Raw genomic sequence first — 26,036 nt, 5'->3', positions numbered from 1 at the left:
ATGGACTACACCCGCTCACGACGCCCGCAGGATTGCTACTTTCCCAAACCAAGCAAGTCGTTCTTTTCCAGACCCAACCAGCCAGACTGCCTATTTCCAAAGCCGGCGGGCAGAGGGAAGACGGCAGATTTGGCCTGGGCCCGCCCCCTCCCCCAGGGCCCCGCCCCGGGCCCCGCCCCTTCCTGTCCCCACACGGGCTCTCACCGGAGGCTCGGGCCTCAGGCGACGTGCTAACTGTTCTAACAGTTGGCAGGGGTGGGGCCGCGGTTGAGCCTGCTGCTGGGGATCCCTTCCTTTCGCAGCACTGCTCCCAGACACACAGACACACACACATTTTCACCACTGCCCCCCCCCCCCCCGCGCAGTGTCCCTTTCTCGCACACCCCTCCCTTCCTCTCCTCTTCCACCTCTCCTTCCTCCCGCTCCCAGCCCAGCCCTCCCCGCTCTTCCCCCGCCCCCGCCTCTATCCCCCCTAGTAGTCCTTTGTACCCGCTCCTCTGCTTTCTGTCCTCAACATGTTCTCTTAGTCCACGGGCGAGGGCAAACGGGACCGGGACTTTGCTGCCTGTCTGTAACGACCTGTTCCCCTTCAGGCGACCTCCAGGCTCCAGTCCCAGTGACAGTTCCCTGCTATTCTGAGGTCCTCTGAGAGAGCCCTTTTAGGTGCGTGAGCCACTTTGCCTCTACCAGTGATCATACGTGTGCGTGCCAGTCTCTGTATGGGGGTGGCTGTGAATAGAGCGAGCCTGTGCCCGAGACCCATTAAGTTCATCCATTTCTCCTACAGGCACCTCCCCATGAAACCTCACCAGCACATCCCTCTCTCTTCCTTTCCCTTGCCTTCTGTGCCCCATTGTCCAGGTGAGAGGATGGTGTTAGGGGCAGTGGGAAGGGACTCCTGTGCAGGGAGGGGCCTACCTCCATCCTGGGTCTACTTTTCACCGGTCTTAAGGGGAAGCTGTGGGGTTGGTTGAGGGTCTCAGGAAACTGCAGCTCTAACCATCTCATTGTCCTAAGTCCCTCCCTTCCCCGTTCTCCCAATCCTCTTGACACTGCCCAGAGCCTAAGCCCCCTTCTCTTGCCCTGTCTTGCACTGCGCCAAGCAGGTGAGATCCATCAACCAGGAGCCTGGAACTGGCAGTTGGATCCTGAGCAGTGGGCAGGAGCAGTTCGACGGCAGTTGAATGCCTGGCTCCTCTTGGTCTCAGATGAAGAGGCATCATCTAAAGCCCTTGAATCTCGGCACTCCGTAGGTGTCCTGGACAAAGCAGAGCAGCGCCAAGCCTGTCAGGGAAAAAAGAGGCAGTCCCTGAAGGCAGTGACTTGGTCCAAGCGGCCCACAGTGCTGGAGCTCCTGGTAGCTGAGCTCCAAACCCTTTTCTCAAAAGTACTACAGGATGGCAGTCCTGCGGCATGGAACTACCTGCATGCCGTGCTGGGTCTGCTGCCCCCATATCGAGCGCTGCTGGTCGGTCGCCTTGACTTGCTGCCTTTCCTAGAGCGCCTGTACCACTGGGCACCCTGGGTTCAGGCCCAGCTCCACCTGGATCTGCTGGATGCCATAGACCAGGCCTTTCCCCGAGATACCTCGTTGTTAGAGGGCACCTCCCATGTTGACTGCTATCCCCAGAAGAAGCGGTTCCATCATGGGACCCCACACCCAGCATGCCCTTTTGTGCAGGCCCAGTGGGAAGGGCAGCAAGTCGAGGACGATTTGGCCACATGGCTGCGACCACTGACCCTGCCCGAGCTACAGCACAGCCTGGGTATTGTCGGTGCGGAAGTGGCCGTGGAAGAGACCCAGTGGCTACATGGCCTCAGGCTTGTGCCCTTGGCACTGGCAACTGACATCCCAGTACAGTATGAAAGCAGCGACCCTGACAATGCAGAGGAAGAGCCTGTTGGAAGAACAGAGACTAGGTAAGTGAGGAACCTAGTCCAGGGCTCTGAGCAAAGGAAAGGAAAAAACCTCTGTCTTTCTGTCTGCTAATAATCCCAGTGGCCTCAGTGTTAATCCCCTTAGGAAAATGCAGAAATTAATGAAAATCACAAGTCAACCTCGAGGAAGCCAAAGCTTCAGAAAAGAGCCTGAGTTTCCAGAGTTTCTAGACTTCTTTCTCATGTAGTGTGTTCCATAATCCCTGAGTCTTGCCTCTGAGCCTACCTACTGCAGGATACTCAATCTGAGTCTCTCCCTCCAGATGCTCCTAGGTGAGTGCCTGCCTGGGGCCCCCTCCCACTCATGTCTATGTGAGCTAAACCAGCTCCAAGGCAGACTAGAGTTGGCTGCACTGCCAGCTAGGACTTTTCATTCTGATCCTTCCAGAGTCTTCTTGCCCTACGAGTGTGGGACTCTTGGCCCTTGGAGTGATGATTTCCTCCCCAGTCTAGCTCTTAAACTGCTCTCTAAGGATTTCAGAATGCCTACAGAGACACCCTCTTCTCAGAGTTCTCTAACTCTAGTCTTGGAATTTCTCCCTCTCCCCTGGCCAGCTTCTCTGTGTCACATTCTAGAAACTCAAGCTGTTTTCTATTTCATATTCTCTAGGACTGGCTTGCAGGCATTCATACATTCACTGTCTGGGAAGAAGGCTAGTTTTACCTTCAGTCAACCTTGGCGTTCTCAATTTTAGCTCTGTTTATGGCTGGGTCAGACATCCCTGGTGGCTCAGATGGTAAAGTGTCTGTCTACAATGCAGGAGACCTGGGTTCAATCCCTGGGTTGGGAAGATCCCCTGGAGAGGGAAATGGCAATCCACTCCAGGACTATTGCCTGGAAAATCCCATAGACAGAGGAGCCTGGTAGGCTACAGTCCATGGGGTCACAAAGAATTGGACAGAACTTGGCTGGGTCAAGTTCTTCCTGAAGCCTTAGAGCCTTAACGGTGGGGAGATAGGCAGGCTTTTGGGGCCCTGATGGAAGGTGGCCAGTGCTTTCATTGTATATGCCTTCAATTGCCCCACCAGATGCTTTTTTTTCAATGATCTGCCCTGTGCCCTGAGTATAAGTCTCCTTTCCTGGGAGAGCAATCTAGATTGAGTGAGAATGGGCTGAGATGCTGGCATGAAGAAGTCAAGTTCTTGGTCCCCTTTTTGGAGCTGGCAGTAAACCTCTGAGGCCTAGTTCAGTTCAGTTCAGTTCAGTCGCTCAGTCGTGTCCGACTCTTTGCGACCCCATGAATCGCAGCATGCCAGGCCTCCCTGTCCATCACCATCTTCCGGAGTTCACTCAGACTCACGTCCATCCAGTCCGTGATGCCATCCAGCCATCTCATCCTCTGTCAACCCCTTCTCCTCCTGCCCCCAATCCCTCCCAGCATCAGGGTCTTTTCCAATGAGTCAACTCTTCTCATGAGGTGGCCAGAGTACTGGAGTTTCAGCTTTAGCGTCATTCCTTCCAAAGAAATCCCAGGGTTGATCTCCTTCAGAATGGACTGGTTGGATCTCCTTGCAGTCCAAGGGACTCTCAAGAGTCTTCTCCAACACCACAGTTCAAAAGCATCAATTCTTCGGTGCTCAGCCTTCTTCACAGTCCAACTCTCACATCCATACATGACGACAGGAAAAATCATAGCCTTGACTAGACGGACCTTAGTCGGCAAAGTAATGTCTCTGCTTTTGAATATGCTATCTAGGTTGGTCATAACTTTTCTTCCAAGGAGTAAGTGTCTTGTAATTTCATGGCTGCAGTCACCATCTGCAGTGATTTTGGAGCCCCCCAAAATAAAGTCTGACACTGTTTCCACTGTTTCCCATCTATTTCCCATGAAGTGATGGGACCGGAAGCCATAATCTTCGTTTTCTGAATGTTGAGCTTTAAGCCAACTTTTTTGCTCTCCTCTTTCACTTTCATCAAGAGGCTTTTTAGCTCCTCTTCCCTTTCTGCCATAAGGGTGGTGTCATCTGCATATCTGAGGTGATTGATATTTCTCCTGGCAATCTTGATTCCAGCTTGTGTTTCTTCCAGTCCAGCGTTTCTCATAATGTACCCTGCATATAAGTTAAATAAGCAGGGTGACAATATACAGTCTTGACGTACTCCTTTTCCTATTTGGAACCAGTCTGTTGTTCCATGTCCAGTTCTAACTGTTGCTTCCTGATCTGCATACAGATTTCTCAAGAGGCAGGTTAGGTGGTCTGGTATTCCCATCTCTTTCAGAATTTTCCACAGTTTATTGTGATCCACACAGTCAAAGGCTTTGAAATAGTCAATAAAGCAGAAGTAGATGTTTTTCTGGAACTCTTTTGCTTTTTCCATGATCCAGTGGATTTTGGCAATTTGATCTTTGGTTCCTCTGCCTTTTCTAAAACCAGCTTAAACATCAGGGAGTTCACGGTTCACGTATTGCTGAAGCCTGGCTTGGAGAATTTTGAGCATTACTTTACTAGCATGTGAGATGAGTGCAATTGTGCGGTAGTTTGAGCATTCTTTTACATTGCCATTCTTTGGAATTGGAATGAAAACTGACCTTTTCCAGTCCTGTGGCCACTGCTGAGTTTTCCAAATTTGCTGGCATATTGAGTGCAGCACTTTCACAGCATCATCTTTCAGGATTTGAAACAGCTCAACTGGAATTCCATCACCTCCACTAGCTTTGCTTGTAGTGATGCTTTCTAAGGCCCACTTGACTTCACATTCCAAGATGTCTGGCTCTAGATTAGTGATCACATCATCATGATTATCTGGGTCGTGAAGGTCTTTTTTGTATAGTTCTTCTGTGTATTCTTGCCACCTCTTCTTAATATCTTCTGCTTCTGTTAGGTCCATACCATTTCTGTTCTTTATCGAGCCCATCTTTGCATGAAGTGTTCCCTTGGTATCTCTAATTTTCTTGAAGAGATCTCTAGTCTTTCCCATTCTGTTCTTTTCCTCTATTTCTTTGCATTGATCGCTGAAGAAGGCTTTCTTATCTCTTCTTGCTATTCTTTGGAACTCTGCATTCAGATGCTTATATCTTTCCTTTTCTCCTTTGCTTTTCGCCTCTCTTCTTTTTCACAGCTATTTGTAAGGCCTCCCCAGACAGCCATTTTGCTTTTTTGCATTTCTTTTCCATTGGGATGGTCTTGATCCCTGTCTCCTGTACAATGTCATAAACCTCATTCCATAGTTCATCAGGCACTATATCTATCAAATCTAGGCCCTTAAATCTATTTCTCATTTCCACTGTATAATCATAAGGGATTTGATTGAGGTCATACCTGAATGGTCTAGCGATTTTCCGTACTTTCTTCAATTTGAGTCTGAATTTGGTAATAAGGAGTTCATGATCTGAGCCACAGTCAGCTCCTGGTCTTGTTTTTGTTGACTGTATAGAGCTTCTCCATCTTTGGCTGCATAGAATATAATCAGTCTGATTTCGTTGTTGACCATCTGGTGATGTCCATATGTAGAGTCTTCTCTTGTGTTGTTGGAAGAGGGTGTTTGCTATGACCAGTGCATTTTCTTGGCAAAACTCTATTAGTCTTTGCCCTGCTTCATTCTATATTCCAAGGCCAAATTTGCCTGTTACTCCAGGTGTTTCTTGACTTCCTACTTTTGTATTCCAGTCCCCTATAATGAAAAGGACATCTTTTTTGGGCCTAGTTAATATGGCTTAATTTCACCATATTCCCCAGGACTCGCCTTGCAGGCATTCATACATCAAGAAGTATTACTGGATAAACAATATATATCAGGAACTGCTAGATGCTGAGGATACAGAAGTGAAAAGAGAGATTCAATCTCTTCCCTTGGGTTTTGCTGCTGCTGCTAAGTTGCTTCGGTTGTGTCCGACTCTGTGCGACCCCACAGAGGGCAGCCCACCCGGCTCCTCTGTCCCTGGGATTCTCCAGGCAAGAGTACTGGAGTGGATTGCCATTTCCTTCTCCACCCTGGGGTTCTACAGCTTAATTAAGGGAGATAGATGTTAAATTAGTTGATTTAAGTAAAATAGCTTTACAGTTTGTGTTAAATGCTACAAAATCAAAGAACACTGCCTTTTCCCTGGCTCTTCCTCTGGGTGTGTGTGTGTGTGTGTGTGTGAGTGTGTGTGCATACACATCAGAATTAGGAGAAAGCACATCAGAGGAGTTTCGGTTAACAAAATACCTTGAAAGTCAGGAAGTGAAATAAAGTGGAAAGTTTCAAAGAGGAGGAAGCAGTCAGTGCTAAACTCTACCAAGACAATTAAGAAAAATCTGAAAAAATATTCACTGGATTTAGCAACAAGGAAGAGGTTGGTGAGAGCAGTGTCAGTGTAGTTTTGTGATGAGACAGTCATACTGTAGTGCATTCAGAAGTGGATGGAAGGGGAGGACGTGGAAATCATGTTTCATTCTTTTATGAAGCTTAGCTTGAAAGAGAGAGATTAGGACAGCAGATTGAAAAACAGTGGTGTCTGAGTAGGACTTTCAAAGAATTGAGAGGTATTTATAGCCCTCAAGACAGTCTGAGAAGTTGGTGCTCAATAAATATTTGTAGAGTGAATGAATAAGTATAGGCTAACAATGGAAGAAGAGGAGATTAAAAATACATTATAAAGAGGGGAGAGGGGGTCCAGAGCACAAATGGAGGAATTAGTCTTGCGGAGAAGAAGGTCACTCCTTCCACTCAAATTTGGAGGCAAAAGTAGAATGGGAATATGTACAGATAAATGTGTGGGAAGGCAGCAGAACTTGAAGGAGTTATTTCATGGCTGAGAGCCTCAGTTTTCGCTGGGCAGGGACAGAGGCAAAGAAGGGGACTGGGAGCTCGGCGGGGCTGGGTGTGGGAGTGGGGAGGTGGAAGCCTGCAATAGCAGTCAAGGAGACTGCAAGGGGTAGCTGCCTGAGGACTTGTACTAAGACATCGAGCAGAGTGAGCCCACAGATGAGACTGGACTCCAGGAATCTATATAGGAGATGATATTTCTGTTCTGAGATCTTCTGAACCTGCTTAGTACAAGTAGGGATTTAATTATTGAGGAAATGAAACTTTAGTGCAGTTACACCATTAAGATGTCCTGATCTAATGTTAAAATCACAAACCCTGTTGTTGATGTGAACTTCATTTAATTTTATTAATTCATTTGTTTTTGGCTGTTCTGGGTCTTCATTGCTGCCAGTGGGATCTCTCTAGTTGCGGAAACCTGGGGCCACTCCCTGGTTTTCGTGCTAGGGCTCCTCGTTGCGGTGGCTTCTTTTGTTGCAGAACACAGGCTCAGCAGTTGTGATGCGAGGGAACGGCTGCTCTGCGGCATGTGGAATCTTCCAGGACCAAGGACTGAACCCGTGTCCCCTGCATTGGCAGGTGGATTCTCAACCACTAGACCACCAGGGAAGTCCCGATGTGAACTTTAGGATGGCATTGTAGCCCTGGGGTAACTTGTTCTGTTGATCTAGATTTGGGTTAATTAATGGCATGAATATACTTGGACTGACTAAATCTAAACTGAATTATTCAGAGGGGTTTTGGTTTGTTTTATTTTTTTTTGCTCTGAGTTTGCTCTAACCAAATTTGTTAGTCCAGGTAATTGACTTTTGGCTTCTCTAATAATTAATTTTAATACCAATTTTATCAGCTGGTATGGTAGAAGGGTAGGAAGACTGATGGTATTGGTGCAGGCTTGAGGGTGCTGAAGGATATATAGTTGGATCCCAGCTGGGAAGAGATGGATGTGAAGGTGGAGTTTGGGTGATGATGGAGAAAAAGCAAGAAAGAACCCCCAGGCATGGAGATCATGAAGTACTGGAAAGCAGGTATAATGGGGACAAAGATAGGAGATCTAGAAGGCTAGGAACGTTGCCAGAGAGGCGATATCTAGGACTGTGGGCTTGCCAGGTCATGAGTTGGGACAGCAAAGTATTCCCATGACTTTTACTGAGTATTATGTAACACTGATGTCATAGTAATCACAATCAATCCAGAACGATTACTCATTTATCAGAAAGGGAAGGGTTCTTCACACACAGATCTGAATGACTGCAGCTGCCTGACTGTGTCACCTCTTGGACTGTATTTGCTCAGCATGTAAACCTTTGGATGTAGATGGTTGACAGGCTCTAACAAGGCCACGTCAGGTCCTCTCAGGCACCTAATCTAGCTCCTTTGTTCACTGGCAGACAGTGGCCGCCTGACCGCTTTGCTCTGCGTCTTCTCTCCTGACTTTGTATCCTACAGGTCTCAGCTGGACTTGGAAGTTCCTGAGGAGAAGACCCTCCAAAAAAGAAGCACTGGCTTCTTACCACAGATTTCCCTCCTGGGTAGCCAGATAATGGCCGTTATGAAGACAGAGAGATACCTGAAGAAGATCCACTTCCTTTATCTCAACGTGGCTCCCAGCCGCTACTTTACGTGAGAGCCCCTGCCCAGAGCCCTGAGCTGCCCCTCCCGCTCCCTGACTTCCCCCACGCTGTCTTCCCCTCCGCTCCAGACCCGCTACTTTCCTGTCCTTCTCTCTCCCCTCTCGTTCCTTCTGTCTCCCAGGTCCCCTCTTCTTCCCTCCCCGCCTTCTCCCCGCTCTTCACTTCCTCTTGCTCCCCTTTGCTCTCATAGCTTTTCATGTTAGTCACTCTTTTCTGCTTTTTGCTCTGTCTTCTTTATTTTGTCCTAGAATGACAGAAACATTTGGTCATCACTTCGGAAGGGAATTTGATGGTGAACTCTTCTAACTCCAGTGCAAGAATCGGGTGTTCATTTAAACCTTTGTGCTTCACAAGGCATCATTTTCCTTAGACTACTTTCCTTTAACTTTTACCTTTTGGTCCTCGTGTTATCTCTGTGCTATGAAAACAAGTCTTCTTCCATATGACTTGAGAGTCATTCATTCACTTTCTTCCATTAGATCAAAATCTTTAGTATTTTTAAAAGCCCTGTTCAAGTCTCTTCTCTTCCCAGAAATATGAGTAGTAATTACCGTTAATCGACCTTTTTAAAAATACCTGTGTCATTTAATCCCCCCCTGCCAGGTAGGTGCCATTATTATTCCATATATGAGATGAGTAGACTGATGCATAGACAGGTTACGTGACTTGTCCAAGACCACATAGTAAGTGGTAGAAACAAGGCTGACAGCTGGCACTGTCTTAACTCAAAAGTCCATCCTCTTGAGCAGTATCTGATATCTACTCCCAGGAATCTGTATATCCTGCAAACACTGACCTCTTTCTCCTGAACTTCAGTAGGACTAATGATCTGTACCATCCACTGATTTACTGATCAATTCATTTAACAAGAGCTCACTGAGAGCACTGTGCTCGTTATTAGGCAATTGTCTCTTGGCTCTAGTTTTGCTCTTTTCTCTCTGCTTTGTAATGCTGGGGCTGGGACTCTGTAAACTTCATTTCTCTTTTTTCAGCTAGCTTCCTGTTAGGTTTGATTCACAGGGGGTGCTAGAAGGAGACCGGATAGCAGGATAGAAGGAGAAGGGACTTTGTCCTTCCTTTGCTTTCCCTTCATATCATTGCCCCAGAAATGGTCGTTCACTGTGCCAGCAGCAGGCCCTTTCTGAAGTAGCCTCTTCCTGATCCTGGCACTGCAAGAGGGATCAACGCCAACCAAGAGGTAGCCCTGCCCATCAGAGTTCCAAATCATAGCTCTACAAGGCCCCCCTCCGAACTCCTTATTTACTAGCAGCAACCAGGCGGCATTCCTTAGAAATCCAAGTTCCTGTGCCACAAGCCCCTCCTCCTAACACATGGCTTCTGAGAACCCAAACCTCTCTCCTTTGTTCCTCTAGTCTCAGGGCTGGCATCCATTTCCCGTAGTTATTGTCTCTGCTCTACCTTAGTTTTTCCCTTTTTGCTTTTCAGGTGTCCTCTGACACCTTTTCTGAAACACATTTTCTTTATTGAATTCACTTTGTTGAAATGCTGAATACCATTTCTGTTTTCCTGACTGGACTCTGATGTAATACTTGGCATCATGAGCGGTCTCAGGAAACGATCCTCAAATATGGGATTCTGATATTGGTTTGGTAATGTCCTTGGCCTTGGACAGTACTAGGCTTCTTGCTAATGGGAAATAGCATGCTAGGAATCCATGACTTGTGGTGACGTCACAACTGACTGAATTGTCACTGTAGTTGAAGATGATGAACTACCTACTGACACCTAGTGGCTGCTACACTTGACTGTCCAGCCGTAGTGATAGTAATGGTAGCGATGTGGGATGCGAGCCTTGTTGGCAATGGTGGAGAGCCTACAGAAGGAAAGTGACAAGCGTAGGGCTTTCAACTATCAGCTCAGTCATAATCAGAGAAGCAACATATTCGAAGATAATTAGGCACAGAGAGAAACAAGAAACCATGAGCAAGAGAACTAAAAAAGCAGTGACTAATTACAGGGCCCACATCTGCCCAAAAAGGACCACAGTGAAGTGAGTTTTGCACTTGCTGCTGCTTTCCTCCAAACAGAGATGCCAGTAGAGGCAGTGGTGTGTCAGTTTTACTATATGCTCCGGAAAGATAGAGAAGAGGAGGTGACCTTTCATCAGACTCAGAAAACTAAAGAGCAGAAGTGGGTTTGAAGCAGATTTGGTTTTAAAACAAAAGAGCTGGGGGCCCACACCAAGGAGGGAGGTGTTTTCTGGTTCAATCTGTGTTGTAACCAGAGTCCCATCTGGAAGCCCAGGGGATTTAATTTGTGGGTTCTCTAATGATTTTCATGTTTTATCTAGATACTTTGCCCAGTTTTTCTAGTTGTTCTCAAGGGAAGTGTTGGTCCATATTGCTAGTGCACCTTCAGTAAAAGTGGAAACCTGGCATTTTTTGTTTCACTTTGAGGTTTTCTTTCAGTGTATTTGCAGTTCTCAAAATTTTCTTATATTTGTCCTAGATTGCCACACTTGCAAGGATCTCAGTCCCCAGGCCAGGGATTCAACCTGGGCCACAGCAGTGAAAGCCAGAAATCCTAATCTCTAGGCCACCAGGGAACCCCCTGTCTAGATTTTGATTTATGCTTAGGGAAGACTACATTCCTTCACTTCCTTAGGGTCTTTGCTCAGCTCTCCCTGACTCCTGCCCTGTGCAGGAAGAATAGCCTCCATTAAGAAGGCCACAGGGGAAGGAGCATCCCCTTGGGAAGTCAGGCCTCAGTTAGGATAGGTAGCTATCCTGCGGGATGCTGCATAGTCCAGTGGTTAAGAGAGGGGGGCTTCAGTCAGGTAGATTTGGTTTTTGAATCCTGGCTTCCCTGGTGGCTCAGTGGTAAAGAGTCTGCCTGCCAATGCAGGAGATGCAGGTTCAGTCCCTGGGTGAGGAAGATCCCCTGGAGAAGGAAATAGCAAACCACTCCAGTAGTCTTGCCTGGGAAATCCCACTGACAGGGGAGCTTGGTGGGCTACAGTCCATGGTGTCGCAAAAGAGTTGGACACAACTTAGCAGCTAAACAACAAAAATTCTTTCCTTAACTGCCTTGTGCAAACTTATGACTTCTCTTTGTTCAGTTTTCTCATCTGTAATTTGGGGATAATAGTATACTTGAGAAGATCTAGTCACTTTGTCAATAATGAAATAAAGTTTTTATATGATGTGACTTACTGAGTTTATTTTGGTATCTATGTATATGCCCTTGAGTCATTTGCTTAATAACATATGGGGGGAGTGATGGGAGAGAGAGAGAGAGAGAGGAGGGCGGTTTACCTTTTAGGCATTGTATGCATAAGACTTGGGACACACAGTTTTTAAAAGGCTAAAAAATATTTTTAGTGCTTAAAAATATTACTGACTCCAAGTTATGACAAGAAAACTGCAGGATAAAAATTAATAAATGCTTTATTAAATGTGCCCAAGCATGGCATTATGGCAACTAGTTTTCCTCAACTAGATAAAGCACATAATTTATATGTTATATACTTACATATAGAGTGTATTTAATGTGAGATGTGGGAGCATTTTCCTGAAATAAGACAACTTACTAGGATTATAAGATGGCTCTGGAGGAATTTATCTGGTTCACTAGATGGCAGTTTTCCTCTTTATTGGCCTGTGTCTAGTGTTCTAGTTACCCTTGCTTTCCCCCATCCTCAGTTACTCCAAAGAGCCTTCCCTGATTATCTCTGCATGTTATTTCAGCATGTAAGATATACATATTTTATCATTTCTAAGATGTACATTTTCTTCACATTTAAACATTTCTGAAATTGTCATGCACCTTACAAATTGGTGGCATATCATATTGATAGCATTTTTTCTTTTAGTGTTTCATAAAAGAATGTTGCAGCTTACAGTTGATAGCATCTTAGATTTGATGGGATGTAAGTTCTCTGCGTCTGGAGATATGAACTGCTTGGAACTGGCTAGTAGCCTTTTTCTTTCTTCCCACCTGTTTTTGGCTTCCTTTTCTTCTTAATATCACATCTTTCTGGTTTGAAGAGCATTCTGCTCTCTTTCCCCTCTTCCCACTGTCTTCCGCCTTCCTTTCTGCCTCCTGGTTTCCCCTTTCTATCCTTCTTTTGTCCCTCCCTGGAGTCTGCACAAGTTCCCAAGGCCCTCACTGATCTGTGCTCTGGTTCAAAGGCCTTACAGCCTGATGGTGGTGCCAGCCAACAAGGTGAATCCCGAGCACTACATCTTCTCTCCCTTTGGGATCCTGCACGTACACCCTGTGGAGGGCAGTGAGGCGATGACACTGGGTACCTGGCACCGCCACTCTGTCCTCTGGCAACAGCTCCAGCTTATTCCATTCTTCAAGTATTGCCTCTTACGCAAGGCCTTAGCCAGGTAGGTGATGTTGGCTCTGGGCTTTGGGAAGAGGCATCACAAAGAGCCACAGTACACTGTCACTTCCCTCTGGCTTGTAGCTGGAAGAAGAGTGTGAAGTTGCAGAGGCTGCACCAGCATCGGTCTTTCCTAGAGAAACACCTGCTCCTGGCTGTCCCCCACTTTGGAGCTGGGCTGCTCCATATCAGCAGGTGAGTCTTCAAGTCACAACTTCTATGGACTTTAAAAAAAAATATTTATTTATTTGGCTGCACTGGGTCTTAGTTGAGGCATATGGGATCTAGTTCCCTGACCAGGGATTGAATCCAACCCCACTGCATTAGGAACACAGAGTTCTTAGCCGCTGGACCACCAGGGAAGTCCCTGCAATGGACTTCTGAAAATTATTTTACAAGCAGTAATATACATGATCATTTTAGAAGGTTTGGAAAATACAAAAACAGCACAAATGAAAAACCTTTCAGTCTCACCATCTACAGATAACCATGACATTTCGTCACATATTCTTACAGTCTTTTTCCCATCTTATATACAAATGCAATCATACTTTACATAATTGTTCTGTAACCATTTTTTCCTTCTGAAAAATATATTCTGAACATATCTGTGTATTAATAAATTTCTATATCAACTTTCTCCAGATTGTCCAGTTATTAAATATCAAATCTGAGGATATAATGTAGGTATTTGAAACTGCTCTTACCATGGTATTACTTGAATTCTTTTTTTTTTTTAAGAAAAACTTAGTTTCTCCTGTTTTCAGTTCTTTATTACTTTCTCTGCACAACTCCTCACCATTGCAGTTACGTTCTGTGATCGGAGTTGCAAGCTCAGATGCCTTCAGGGCCCAAGGAAGAGCTGTGAAAGAAACACAGTGGGCTGGATTCAAGACATTAGGAGGCATGGGACTGCAGTCAGCTTGGGGATTGCACCTGAAGAGGACAGTCACTACCTAGTTCCAATTGATTCTTACCATTAGGAATATGGATCCAGCATGCCAGCCACATTATTTTTTCAGGATGACCTAGGAATCCACATTTTGATGTAAAATCTCTTAATTTTATCTGGTTATCTTTTAATTTTTATTAAAATACCAAAAAGTTTTATTAAAACACTGTGCTGGCCAGCTCTAAGTGGTACATACAAAAACCCTTTCATTCTGAATTTGGCCCATGTGCTACCAGTTCACAACCTCAGCTCTAGAATTTCTCCAGTCTAGCTTAATTATCATGGCATAATTGGATGCACAGATCTGAATTTAAGTCCTAAACACTAGCAAGAGACCTTACTCTTTGAGCCCCAGTTTCCTGATCTGAAAACAAAAGATTTTTTCTACTCAGTTCAGTTCAGTTCAGTTCAGTCGCTCAGTCATGTCAGCTCTTTGTGACCCCATGAATTGCAGCACGCCAGGCCTCCCTGTCCATCATCAACTCCCGGAGTTCACTCAAACTCATGTCCATCGAGTTGGTGATGCCATCCAGCCGTCTCATCCTCTGTCGTCCCCTTCTCCTCCTGCCCCCAATCCCTCCCAGAATCAGAGTCTTTTCCAATGAGTCAACTCTTTGCGTGAGGTGGCCAAAGTATTGGAGTTTCAGCTTTAGCATCATTCCTTCCAAAGAACACCCAGGACTGATCTCCTTTAGAATGGACTGGTTGGATCTCTTTGCAGTCCAAGGGACTCTCGAGAGTCTTCTCCAACACCACAGTTCAAAAGCATCAATTCTTCGGCGTTCAGCTTTCTTCCCAGTCCAACTTTCACATCCATACATAACCAATGGAAAAACCATAGCCTTGACTAGATGGACCTTTGTTGGCAAAGCAATGTCTCTGCTTTTGAATATGCTATCTAGGTTGGTCATAACTTTCCTTCCAAGGAGTAATCGTCTTTTAATTTCATGGCTGCAGTCACCATCTGCAGTGATTTTGGAGCTCCAAAAAATAAAGTCTGACATTGTTTCCATAGCTGTTTAAAAAAAAAAGTCACAGTCATAACCAACTCTTTGCAACCCTTTGGACTGTAGCCTGCCAGGCTCCCCTGTCCATGGGATTTTCCAGGTAAGAATACTAGATTAAGTTTCCATTTCCTTCTCCAGGGGAGCTTCCTGACCCAGGGATCAAACCAGCATCTCCCAAGTCTCCTGCTTTGCAGGCGGATTCTTTACTTGATGGCTTCCCTGATGGCTCAGTTGGTAAAGAATCTGCCTGCAATGTAGGAGACCCTGGTTCTATACCTGGGTCAAGAAGATCTGCTAGAGAAGGGATAGGCTACCCACTCCAGTATTCTTGGGCTTCCCTTGTGGCTCAGCTGGTAAAGAATCTGCCTGCAATAAGGCAGACCTGGGTTCAATTCCTAGGTTGGGAAGATCCCCTGGAGAAGGGAAAGGCTGCCCACTCCAGTATTCTGGTCTGGAGAATTCCATGGACTGTATAGTCCATCGGGTCGCAAAGAGTCGGACATTACTGAGTGACTTTCACTTTAACTTACTTTCACTTTCTTTACTCAGTGAACCAGCAGTGAGAATTAAATGAGATAGTGAATATAGAGTACCATGTTCAGTGCCTCAGTAGGAACTGAGTCAATGATACCCATATGATCATACTCTGTTTATCAGGGAGTCAATTTTTTCAAGGATATTTTGAGATGTAGATTTTTCAGGGTGGTTGTAGGGGGAATAGATAACAGAAGTGGGTTTCTTCAGGGATGGTCAGCCCGTAGAGAAGTTGGAGGTTCCTCACCTTTGATTCTAAAACCTGCCTGTCCATCTAGACTGTAAAGACCTGAAGCTTTCCTTATTCCAAGAAGAAGCCTCTGCAGTCTCTCCTTCTAAGTCAGACCCTAGGATCTCTTTGACCTTCTTTCCTGGCAGAAAGGGTTACCCAATGTAAACATTTGTGCATACCCCAAACTTTTGCCAAAGAATTCCACAGTCAGGAACACCCTGGGCTTAAACTCTTCCAAAGAACCCTCAAGAGGAGGCTGTCACTGTCAGTCTCTGGGAACGTTATGCTCTCTCTAAACCTTTGCTCATTCTGGGGTGAGCTGGTCTAGGAATAAGTCAAAAGAATCCAAGGAACGAGGGGAGAGTTGCCAGCTCTGACCAGTTTAGCCCTTGATTCCAGACTTCTGCAGGAGCTTCACACTGTGACCTGGCTCCCCCATGAAGCAGATCAGTGCTACGAGCTGCTGGACCTGCGGCGGGCTCTAGCCAAGGAGAACCACAAGGCTCTGCGGCTGCTCTATCGCTGCCTGCGTCTCTGCACATCCATCCTTCATCTGGTAAGAGGCTTCCATTTATGGTGAGGTTTTTCTCCAAGCTGAACATGCCAGGGTTTCAGCTATCTCTTGGCAAGCTTCCCAGTGTGCTCTGGACTCTGCAGTGGGCTCAGAGTCTTTGTCCTGTTTACCAACAGCAGCCTGTACCCTAGGTGGATGGATTAATAACAGGTAGGCAGAGGCTTAGAGTCAATCTTTTCCTAAAGGCTTGAGAGGAGTCGAGAAGGAACACAACAATGTCTGATTTTCAGTCATTTGTGCCAGGAGCAGTAGAGAATTTGAAAGTTGGGATCCTGATCTTACGTGTTTCTGGGCTTATCTTGGAACCTCTGTTGAAATTTTGTCAGGTCACTGTGGCTGATAGAAGCATCCAGTCATGGAGTCCTCCCTTCTTGTGCCTACCTTACATCTGTGGTACACATCCCCTGTGCGTGCGTGCTCAGTCTCTCGGTCGTGTCCGACCCTTTGCAACTCTTATGAGCTGTAGCCCACCAGGCTCCTCTGTCCAGGGGATTTTCTAGGCAAGAATACTGAAGGAGGCTGACATTTCCTACTCCAGGGGATCTTCCTGACCCAGGGATTGAACCCATATCTCCTGCTTTGCAGGCGGATTCTGTACTGCTGAGCCACTGGGGAAACCCTTCCTTATGTCTGTTGCTGCTAAGTCGCTCAGTTGTGTCCGACTCTGCGCAACCCCACAGTCGGCAGCCCACTGGGCTCCCCCGTCCCTGGGATTATCCAGGCAAGAACACTGGAGTGGGGTGCCATTTCCTTCTCTAATGCATGAAAGTGAAAAGTGAAAGTGTCGCTCAGTCGTGTTCCAACTCTTAGCGACCCCATGGACTGCAGCCTACCAGGCTCCTCCACCCATGGGATTTCCCAGGCAAGAGTACTGGAGTGGGGTGCCATTGCCTTCTCCATTCCTTATGTATACACCCATATAATAACTACCAGCAGATCAAGATAGACAATTTCTATAGAACCTCGGCAAGTTCCCTGGTAATTTCTCATCAGTGCTTCCACAAAGGTAACCACTGTTATGACCTCTGTCACCACAGATTAATTTTGTCTGATTTGAAATTTCATGTGCTCTTTTTTTGTTTGGCTTTTTTTCACTTCATATTATGTTAGTGAGATTTATCCCTAGCACTATAGGTGGTAGCCGTTCACTCTTTGGTGTTGCAGTGTAGTGTTTTACTATACAAATGTGCCACAATGTATTTGTTAATTCTCCTGTTGATGGATATTTGTGTTAGTTCCAGTTTTTTACTATTGTGAATAATCTTATGAAGTTAGTGTGTTTTTTGCTCGACATAAACCCCATTTCTTTGGGATATATATTCCAGGAGTGGAATTGCTAGAGTAGGGTTTAGGTATGTTTAACAGTGCCAAACAGTTTTCTAGAGTAGTTGTACCAGTTTATATTCCCATCAGACTTCTAGTTGTCCTGTGATCTCATCAGCACTTGAGAGTGTTGAGGTTTTTAATTTTAACCAGATTGGTGAGTGTATGGTTTTAGTTTGTGTTTCTAGGATCACCAGTGATGTTGAGCATCCTTTCAAATGTTTATTGGCCATTTTGGTACTCTCTTCTGTGACGTATTTAACTCTTGTTCAGTTTTGATTGGGTTGTCTATTAATTTGTAAGAGTTCTTTTATATATTCTGCATATAAGTCTGGTATCAAATATATAAATATTGTGGACATTTATCCTAGTCTGTGGTTTGCCTTTTTACTGTTTTAATAGTGTCTTTTGATGAGCACAGGTTCTTATTTTCTTGAAGTTCATTTTATGATTATTTTTTGGTTAGTGTCCTTTGGGTTCTGGCTTAAGAAATCTTTGCCTATCCCGTATTCGCCTATATTTTCTTCTAGAAATTTTATTACCTTATCATTTACATTTAGTTGTATGATCCATTTCAAATTAATTTTTCTGTATGGTGTGAGGTAAGAGTCAAAATTTTTCTCATTTATGGAAAAGACTGTTCTTTCCCTACTAAATTACATTGGTGTCTTTTTCTTAAATCAAATGATTGTGTATGTGTGGGCCTGTTTCTGGACTCTCTTCTGCTCCATTAATCTATTTGTCAATTTTAATTATTGTAGCTTCATAATAATTCTTAATATCTGATATTGTAAGACCTACAGCCTTTTGTTATTCAAGATTTCCCTAGCTATTCTAGGTTCTTTTAATTTCTATATACATTTTCAGATCAGCTTGTTAAGTTCCGCAAAATACCTTACTGGATTTTTTTTTTTAATTCACTTGCTTTAAATCTATAGATCAATTTGGGGGAGAATTAATATCCTAACAATATTTAGTTTCCTAATCTATGACATGGATCTATTGATTTATTTTGATTTCTTTAATTACTTTTGACAAGATTTTGCAGGTTTCCTGTAGAGGTCTTGAACATATTTGTATTCATTAGATTTATTGCTAGATACTAGACATTTTTTGTTGCTATTATAAATGGTATTTTAAAATATTGGTGTTTTCTGATAGTTGCTATACCATATACAAAAATTAATTCATGGTGGGTAAAAGACAGTAAGTACAAAAAGAAAATTTAAAAAGCTTTCTGAAGGTAACATGAGGTAATATTTTTATCATCTCAGGGTCTCTTAAAACAGAAAAATTAAAAGCCATAAAAAAACAATGTTTCTATATTAAAATTAACTTTTTAAAAATCACCACTGAAAAAATGAAAGGACAAGCAAATGCAGCACTTGCCACTTCCTGTGCTGCTGTGTGGAGTGGAATGGAACCAGCCCCTGTTGGCAGTCACCCCAGGGGTGGGGTGCAAGGGCAGTAAGGCAGCATCAGCGGTCAGCACAGCTGGCAACTGAACTGTTACAGAACCCAGCTTATAATCTGGGCTACATAAAAACATGCTGCTGTCCATCAAAATGCAGCATTATTGAATAACTCAGATAGATTAGAAACAAATTATGATATTATATGTGAGTGTTTTAGATACTCATCAATTTTTAAGGAAGTTTCCATCAATTCCTAGTTTGTTAAGAGGTTTTTTTCAAAAATGGGTATTGAATTTTGTCCAGTGATATTTTTTTTCTTCTTCTTCTTCTTCTATTTAGATGATCGTGTAATTTTTCTCCTTGAGTCTGTTAATATGGTGAATTGTCAGTGTTAAACCACATTTGCATTACTGGTATAAACCCATTTCCTTCCCTCCTTCCTTTTTCCCTCCTTCAGTAGTTGAGGCGTGGGCTCAACTGTTCCTTGGCATGTGAGATCTTACTTCCTTGACCAGGGCCTGAACCTGCATCCCTGAATTGTAAGGCAGATTCTTAATCACTGGATCTCCAGGGAAGTCCCCTAACCAGCACTCCTGACTCCTTGTTTCCTGCTGTTTTTTTTTTTTTTTTTCACAGCTCTCATAATTTTTTCATACAATATAAATTTACTCTTTATATGTTTATTGTGTATTGTTTATTATGTTTATTGTATGTACTCCAACAAGATGGTAGGAATTTTTTCTGTTTCATTAACTAGTATTTTTCTATTACTTATTGTAGTGTATGACATACAGTAAGTGCTCAGTGAATATTCGTTGATTGAATGAATGCCAAGTTGAGTTTGCATCTATATCTTTCTCCCAAGCAGAATAAAATCTTGGCATTCTTCTAATTTTCTTTTTCTCCTCTCCCTACCTTCCACCCTTCTCATTATGCTTTTTTTGATATCTCCTGGAATTTTAGTCCTATCTTGTTACAAACATTTTGTTTTATGGTTTCTCATTTAAAATTAATAATATATTTCACAATTTTTTTTTCTCATTACAACTTCTTGTAGACCACTTTATCTTCTTGTATTCATTTTCTTCTGTCAGAAATATACTCCTTTTTTTTCCAGAGAGAATCTGTGGATGGTAAATTTTTAGAGTCTTTGTATATCTAAGAATGTCTTTATTCATCTTCAAACTTCAGTGATACTCTGGCTAGATATGGAATTCTAGGTTTTTAAAATCTCCTTAGAACTTTAAAGATATTGGCCCTAGTGGTAAGGTTTTTAAAATGTATACTGATTATGTTCTGTTGTAATTATTATTGTTGTTGTTACTTTGTTTTTTTTAAGAATCCCCATTTTCTCTCTATCTTCATTATTTTTTTTTTGAAGTATAGTTGATTTACAATGTTTCTTTACCAACTGAGCTATCAGAGAAGCCCCATGAGAAATCTCTTTAGAACTTTAAAGATAATGCCCCTCAGTTGAGTTTGGTCGCTCAGTCGTGTCTGACTCTTTGTGACCCCATGGACTGCAGCACACCAGGCTTTCCTGTCCATCACCAATTCCCGGAGCTTACACAAACATGTCCATCAAGTCAGTGATGCCATCCAACCATCTCATCCTCTATCGTCCCCTTCTCTTTCTGCCTTCAATCTTTCCCTGCATCAGGGTCTTTTCTAGTGAATCAGTTCTTCGTATCAGATGGTCAAAATATTAGAGTTTTAGTTTCAGCATCAGTCCTTCCAATGACTATTCAGGACTGATTTCCTTTAGGATTGACTGGTTTGATCTCCTTGCAGTCCAAAGGACTCTCAAGAGTCTTCTCCAACACCACAGTTCAAAAGTATCAATTCTTCGGTGCTCAGCTTTCTTTAATGGTCCAACTCTCATATCCATACATGACTACCGGAAAAACCATGGCTTTGACTAGACAGGCCTTCGTTGGCAAAGTAATGTCTCTGCTTTTTAATATTCTGTCTGGGTTGATCATAGCTTTTCTTCCAAAGAGCAAGTGTCTCTTAATTTCATGGCTGTAGTCACCATCTGCAGTGATTTTGGAGCCCCGAAAAATAAAGTCTGTCACTGTTTTCATTGTTTCCCCATCTATTTGCCATGAAGTGATTGGATCAGATGCCATGATCTTGGTTTTCTAAATGTTGATTTTTAAGCCAACTTTTCCACTCTCCTCTTTCACTTTCATCAAGAGGCTCTTTAGTTCTTCGCTTTCTGCCATAAGGGTGGTGTCTTATCTGAGGTTATTGACATTTCTCCTGGCAATCTTGATTCCAACTTGTGTTTCATCCAGCCTGGCATTTCACATGATGTACTCTGTGCATAAGTTAAATAAGCAGGATGGAAATATGCAGCCTTGTTGTACTTCTTTCCCGATTTGGAACCAGTCTGTTGTTCCATGTCCAGTTCTAACTGTTGCTTCTTGACCTGCATACAGATTTCTCAGGAGGCAAGTAAGGTGGTCTGGTATTCCCATCTCTTGAAGAATTTTCCACAGTTTGTTGTGATCCACAGAGTCAAAGGCTTTGGGGTAGTCAATAAAGCAGAAGTAGATTTTTTTCTGGAACTCTGTTGCTTTTTTGATGATACAACAGATGTTGGCAATTTGATCTCTGGTTCCTCTGCCTTTTCTAAAACCAGCTTGAACATCTGGATGTTCACGGTTCACATACTATTGAAGCCTGGCTTGGAGAATTTTGAGCATTACTTTGCTAGCTAGAGTGAGATGAGTCCTATTGTGTGGTAGTTTGATCATTCTTTGGCATTGCCTTTCTTTGGGATTGGAATGAAAACTGACCTTTTCTAGTCCTGTGGCCACTGCTGAGTTTTCCAAATTTGCTGGCATATTGAGTGAAGCACTTTCACAGAATCATCTTTTAGGATATGAAATAGCTCAACTGGAATTCCATCACCTCCGCTAGCTTTGTTCATGGTGATATTTCCTAAGGCCCACTTGACTTCACATTCCAGGATGTCTGGCTGTAGGTGAGTGATCACACCATCATGGTTATCTGGGTCATGAAGATCTTTGTTGTATAGTTCTTCTGTGTATTCTTGCCACCTCTTCTTCATATCTTCCGCTTGCATTAGGTCCATACGTTTCAGTCCTTTATTGTGCCCATCTTTGCATGAAATATTCCTTTGGTATTTCTAATTTTTTTGAAGAGATCTCTAGTCCTTCCCATTCTATTGTTTTCTTCTATTTCTTTGCATTGATATAATGTCCCTAGTGGTAAGGTTTTAAACAGATTATCCTCTATTGTAGTAATTATTGTTGTTGTTAGTGTTTTGTGTTTTTTTTTGGAATCTCCATTTTCTCTCTATTTTTATTATTTATTTAATTTTTATTGATGTATAGCTGATTCCCAATGTTGTGCCAATCTCTGCTGTACAGCAAAGCGACTCTATTTTACACACACACAAACATATATATATATATATATATACATTCTTCTTAAAATATTATTTTCCATTATAGTTTATCCCAGGGTATTGAATATAGTTCCCTGTGCTATACAGTAGGACCTTGTTGTTCATGGTTTTATCCTAGGTGTCACTCAGTAAGTCCTCTCAATGTGAGATGATACCTTCTTTTTGCAAACATTTACAGTGGAACTAACCATGCCAGACTCTGTGTTAAGCAGTTAGGGTTAAGTGTGACAGAAGCAAATAAGAAGTAAATTCCTCGGAGAATTTACAGTGTAGTGGACGAGTCACACGAATTGATAATGGTGTGCTGGACTAAGGACTATGGTATAGGAACCACTGGATATTGAGGGCATTGCTAGAGCATGGAAGAGGACACCCTGCCAAGTATCCAAGGCAAGTTTGTATATGACATGCCTAGCTTAGGTTTCAACTGCCTTATGTCTGGGTCTCAGAAGACTAGGATCTGAGCTCAGAGTGAGCAGAATACAATTCGTAGCTACCTCATAGTTCTCACCACAAGCTCTGCTGAGCATCAAAAAGGATAGGAGAGCAGCAGGGACCAAAGGGTCTGTCTGGCCAAACGTACCTTCCTGGTGTCTCTCCTCTGTTCCTCATCAGGACAGGCCAGAGAGGTGGCAACTGTCAGCACTCTTGTAGGCTGAGGAACTTCCCAGCTGTGAGATGAACCCACAAAGAGGCTCCCAGGCTTTTATCCCACATTTCCCATCCCCCACTGGAAAGTCTTTGTGAGTAGCCAGAGAGAGCTTCTGCTCTCACAGAAGGCTATGTTATGCTGGCCAGCATGCCATATCACCCAGGCCTAGTGACTGGACACCATAACCTGGAATAATTACTGGGCCTTATTTGTTGAATATCTTTTTTTTTTCTTTGTCTAATCTATGCATGGCAAATCTCTCTATTTACACACGCACACACTTTCTATTTGAGTTCCCCCCTGGGGGCATTGGAGGAGACCCTGGTTTGATTCCTGAGTTGGGAAGATCAGCTCGAGAAGGGATAGGCTACCCACTCCAGCATTCTTGGGCCTCTCTGGTGGCTCAGATGGTAAAGAATCCTCCAGCAATGCAGAAGACCTGGGTTCCATCCCTGGTTTGGGAAGATCCCCTGGAGAAGGGAACAGCTACCCACTCTGGCTTACAGAATTCCAAGACTGAGCAACTTTCACTTCACTGGGGGCATTTGGCAGACAGGCCTGGCCTATCAAATCAACTCATTGTAGCCTCTCAATATATGTTCTCCATTTCACATCTTCTCTGGTCCCTTAAAGATTTCCATGGGCCAGTCTCTACTAAGAAGCAGCCCTCCATCTGCATATCTAGGGTCGAGGTTTTAGACTCTGAGACCCAAGAGCTTTGCAACAGACCAGGTGGTGGCCAGTTTGGTCTCCATCCCCCTTTCTCCAGTGAACTTTCCACTCTCCTGACAGATCCATGAGGATACATACCAAATGCAACAGGGCCTGCAGCAGCGACTGAAAAACTGCAAGAAGATCAGGACAGACCAGACCTCCGTGTACCTTCAGAAGGCGCAGTGCCAGCAGCTGGAGCAGAGGCTGAAGCAGGCGGAGGCGTGGCTGCTGCAGATGGGACAGCTGGCCCGCTTGGTAGACTATATGATCTGCCAGAACCTCATGTCCATCATAGAGGAGGAGATAACCTCTTTTGTGGCCAACATCCTGCAAGTGAGGTGGTGGGTAGCATGTGGGAAGGTGGACAGGCAGTCAAGGGCCAACTGGCAGGGAGCAAGTACTGACCTCTGGCCCCACAATCTCTCCTGACCTTTCTTTACAGGCCCCAAGGCAGAAACCCTTTCTCTCAGCACAGCTGGTCTTTGACAGTAGTGGTCAGCTGTCTCAGGAGCCCTGTATTGAAAATATGATCCAGACTTTAACTGTGGGCCTAAGGTCAACGAAGGCCTCTGCCCTGAAGGTATTTTGGTTCGGGTAGGGGTCTGGCTGGAGGAATTCCCTACAGGGAATACCCTGTTCCTATCATTTAGAATCAGAAGCTCTCAGCCTGGTCTGAACCCTCATTGTTTGCTCTTTCTGCCCCTTCTTTGCACCTTGGCATGAAGGTAATGCAGTCTACAGACCTGAAGACCTTCTGGGAGTCCCTGTATATTGAAGGTATTTAAGGAGCCCTAGGCAGTAGGGAGGAAGGGTGGAAGGAGGGAGAAGGGCACGTGCAATGTCCTCATGGCCATAGAGTCGGGCATTGGACATGGATGGAGCAGCTCTAACCTGGGTCTGAACATGTGCTGAAGAGGGTAGGAGGGTAGAGGCATGGTTTTGCTCCTCGTGCGTGTGCCAATGGGATTTTGTGATGGGTGGGTGCATTGTATGTGAGAGAAGAGAGTCAAAGATAACTTCAAAGTTTTTGACTGGACAACCTGGAAGAATGGAGTTTCTGTTTCCTGAGGTTGGAAGACCGCATGAGGAGCAATTTGGAGGGGAGTGGGTGGAGATCAAAGCCCATTTGAGGCTGTTAAAAGTTTGAGGTTCAAGGTCAGCATCTAGGTAGAGATGTGGACTAGGCAGTTGTTTAAATGGGATTGGGATTCAGGGAGAGATCTGCATTAGACACAAATTTCAGAGAAAATAGATGGTATTTAAAACCATGAAACCTGGTTAGTTCTAGAAAGTGAGTCCTGATGGGGAAGGGAAGAGAGCTGAGGATGGACCCTTGGGAGGGGACACCGTGGTCTTTATGTGTTTGCTGTATGAATTTAATTTATAAACATTTTGATGCCTCTTCTCCCTTTTTGTGCAAATCTTAACACAAATACCAAAGTTGGCAATTAACCAGTTTCTAAGAATTAAGGCGAAGGCCGATTTCAAGGGTGTTCCTTAGGACAGGTGCTGAGGACTGGCTTGCTCAGCTTCCTTCCGCACCTCCTCCTCTGTTCTGCATTTCTGAAACTGCGTTTCTCAGACCTCCTCGAGGCTGGGAGTCATAGGTTATTTAGAGCTATATGTGACTTCAGTTCAGAATTGAGGTAAGTAGGGGAGAGAGGCAGGACGCATGCCATCTGTTCTGCTGGTGGGGCTCGTAATCGTTTATGATCATGTGTTTATGTAGCTGGTGGTATGGCGATGACATCCCAATTTGCCAGGCAGCACAAATCCCTAAACACTTGGCCTAGAGTGTTTTTGATTTTCAGTTCTTGCAGTCACTCACAACTCATGTGATTTTATAAAATAATTGCTCATACTGGGCTACTTATACTGGGCTTCCCTGGATTGGGAAGATCCCCTGGAGAAGGGAGTGGCTACCCAATCCAGTATTCTTGCCTGGAGAATCCATGGACAGAGGTGCCTGGCAGGCTACAGTCAATGGAAGAGTCGGACACGACTGAGCGACTAACGCTTTCACTGCATATGCTAGCTAGAGTAAATTTTGCCGTCTGCGTCTAAACCCTAACAGATTCCCTGGCACTATGCTTATGATATAGATGTATGTGTAAACTCACTCATGAGCAGAGAATGTGTAAGGTGTGTAATGTGGTGTCCACACTCAGGGTAGAGGGAGAAGTTGTATGTGGTCCCTGGAGGGCACTCATGGGCAATCATGGTATGTCCCCCACTAGATGAAGATGAAGAGGACTACTCAGACTCAGACTTCATGATGCCCAAGTTCCAGGGCCAGCCCAGCGATGCTGTGGACGTCTTCTGTGGCCCGAATATAGGATTGGTGTGGCCCTGGAAATCTCGCACAGTTACTGAAGCCCTGGAGGTCCATGGGCACCGGCTTCGGGGCCAGTACTCGCCCCTCGATTATAAGCAGCTGCAGGAGGACCTGGACAACAGCCCCCAAATCCAGCAGGCGCTGGCTGTCCAACAGGCCCTGCTGGAGGTGAGGACAGAGGCTCAAGGA

The 26,036-nt window shown here is 44.4% G+C and overlaps 1 protein-coding gene across 1 annotated transcript in view; it reads left to right on the top strand.

Annotated features, from left to right (window-relative positions):
- DNHD1 (dynein heavy chain domain 1) overlaps positions 1-26,036 on the top strand; it is a 72,322-nt gene continuing 46,286 nt past the window's right edge. Inside the window, exons 1-10 of the mRNA XM_042232612.2 lie at positions 1-52; positions 867-1,920; positions 8,138-8,311; positions 12,474-12,677; positions 12,758-12,868; positions 15,798-15,954; positions 23,591-23,845; positions 23,955-24,092; positions 24,238-24,289; positions 25,750-26,015. Coding sequence (XP_042088546.1) covers positions 1-52; positions 867-1,920; positions 8,138-8,311; positions 12,474-12,677; positions 12,758-12,868; positions 15,798-15,954; positions 23,591-23,845; positions 23,955-24,092; positions 24,238-24,289; positions 25,750-26,015 — 2,463 coding nt within the window. The remainder of the gene's footprint in view (positions 53-866; positions 1,921-8,137; positions 8,312-12,473; positions 12,678-12,757; positions 12,869-15,797; positions 15,955-23,590; positions 23,846-23,954; positions 24,093-24,237; positions 24,290-25,749; positions 26,016-26,036) is intronic.

The sequence above is a fragment of the Ovis aries genome, chromosome 15, assembly GCF_016772045.2.
Source record: "Ovis aries strain OAR_USU_Benz2616 breed Rambouillet chromosome 15, ARS-UI_Ramb_v3.0, whole genome shotgun sequence".
In the NCBI taxonomy this organism is placed as follows: Eukaryota; Metazoa; Chordata; class Mammalia; order Artiodactyla; family Bovidae; genus Ovis; species Ovis aries.
This window is presented reverse-complemented; position numbering and strand designations above follow the sequence as displayed.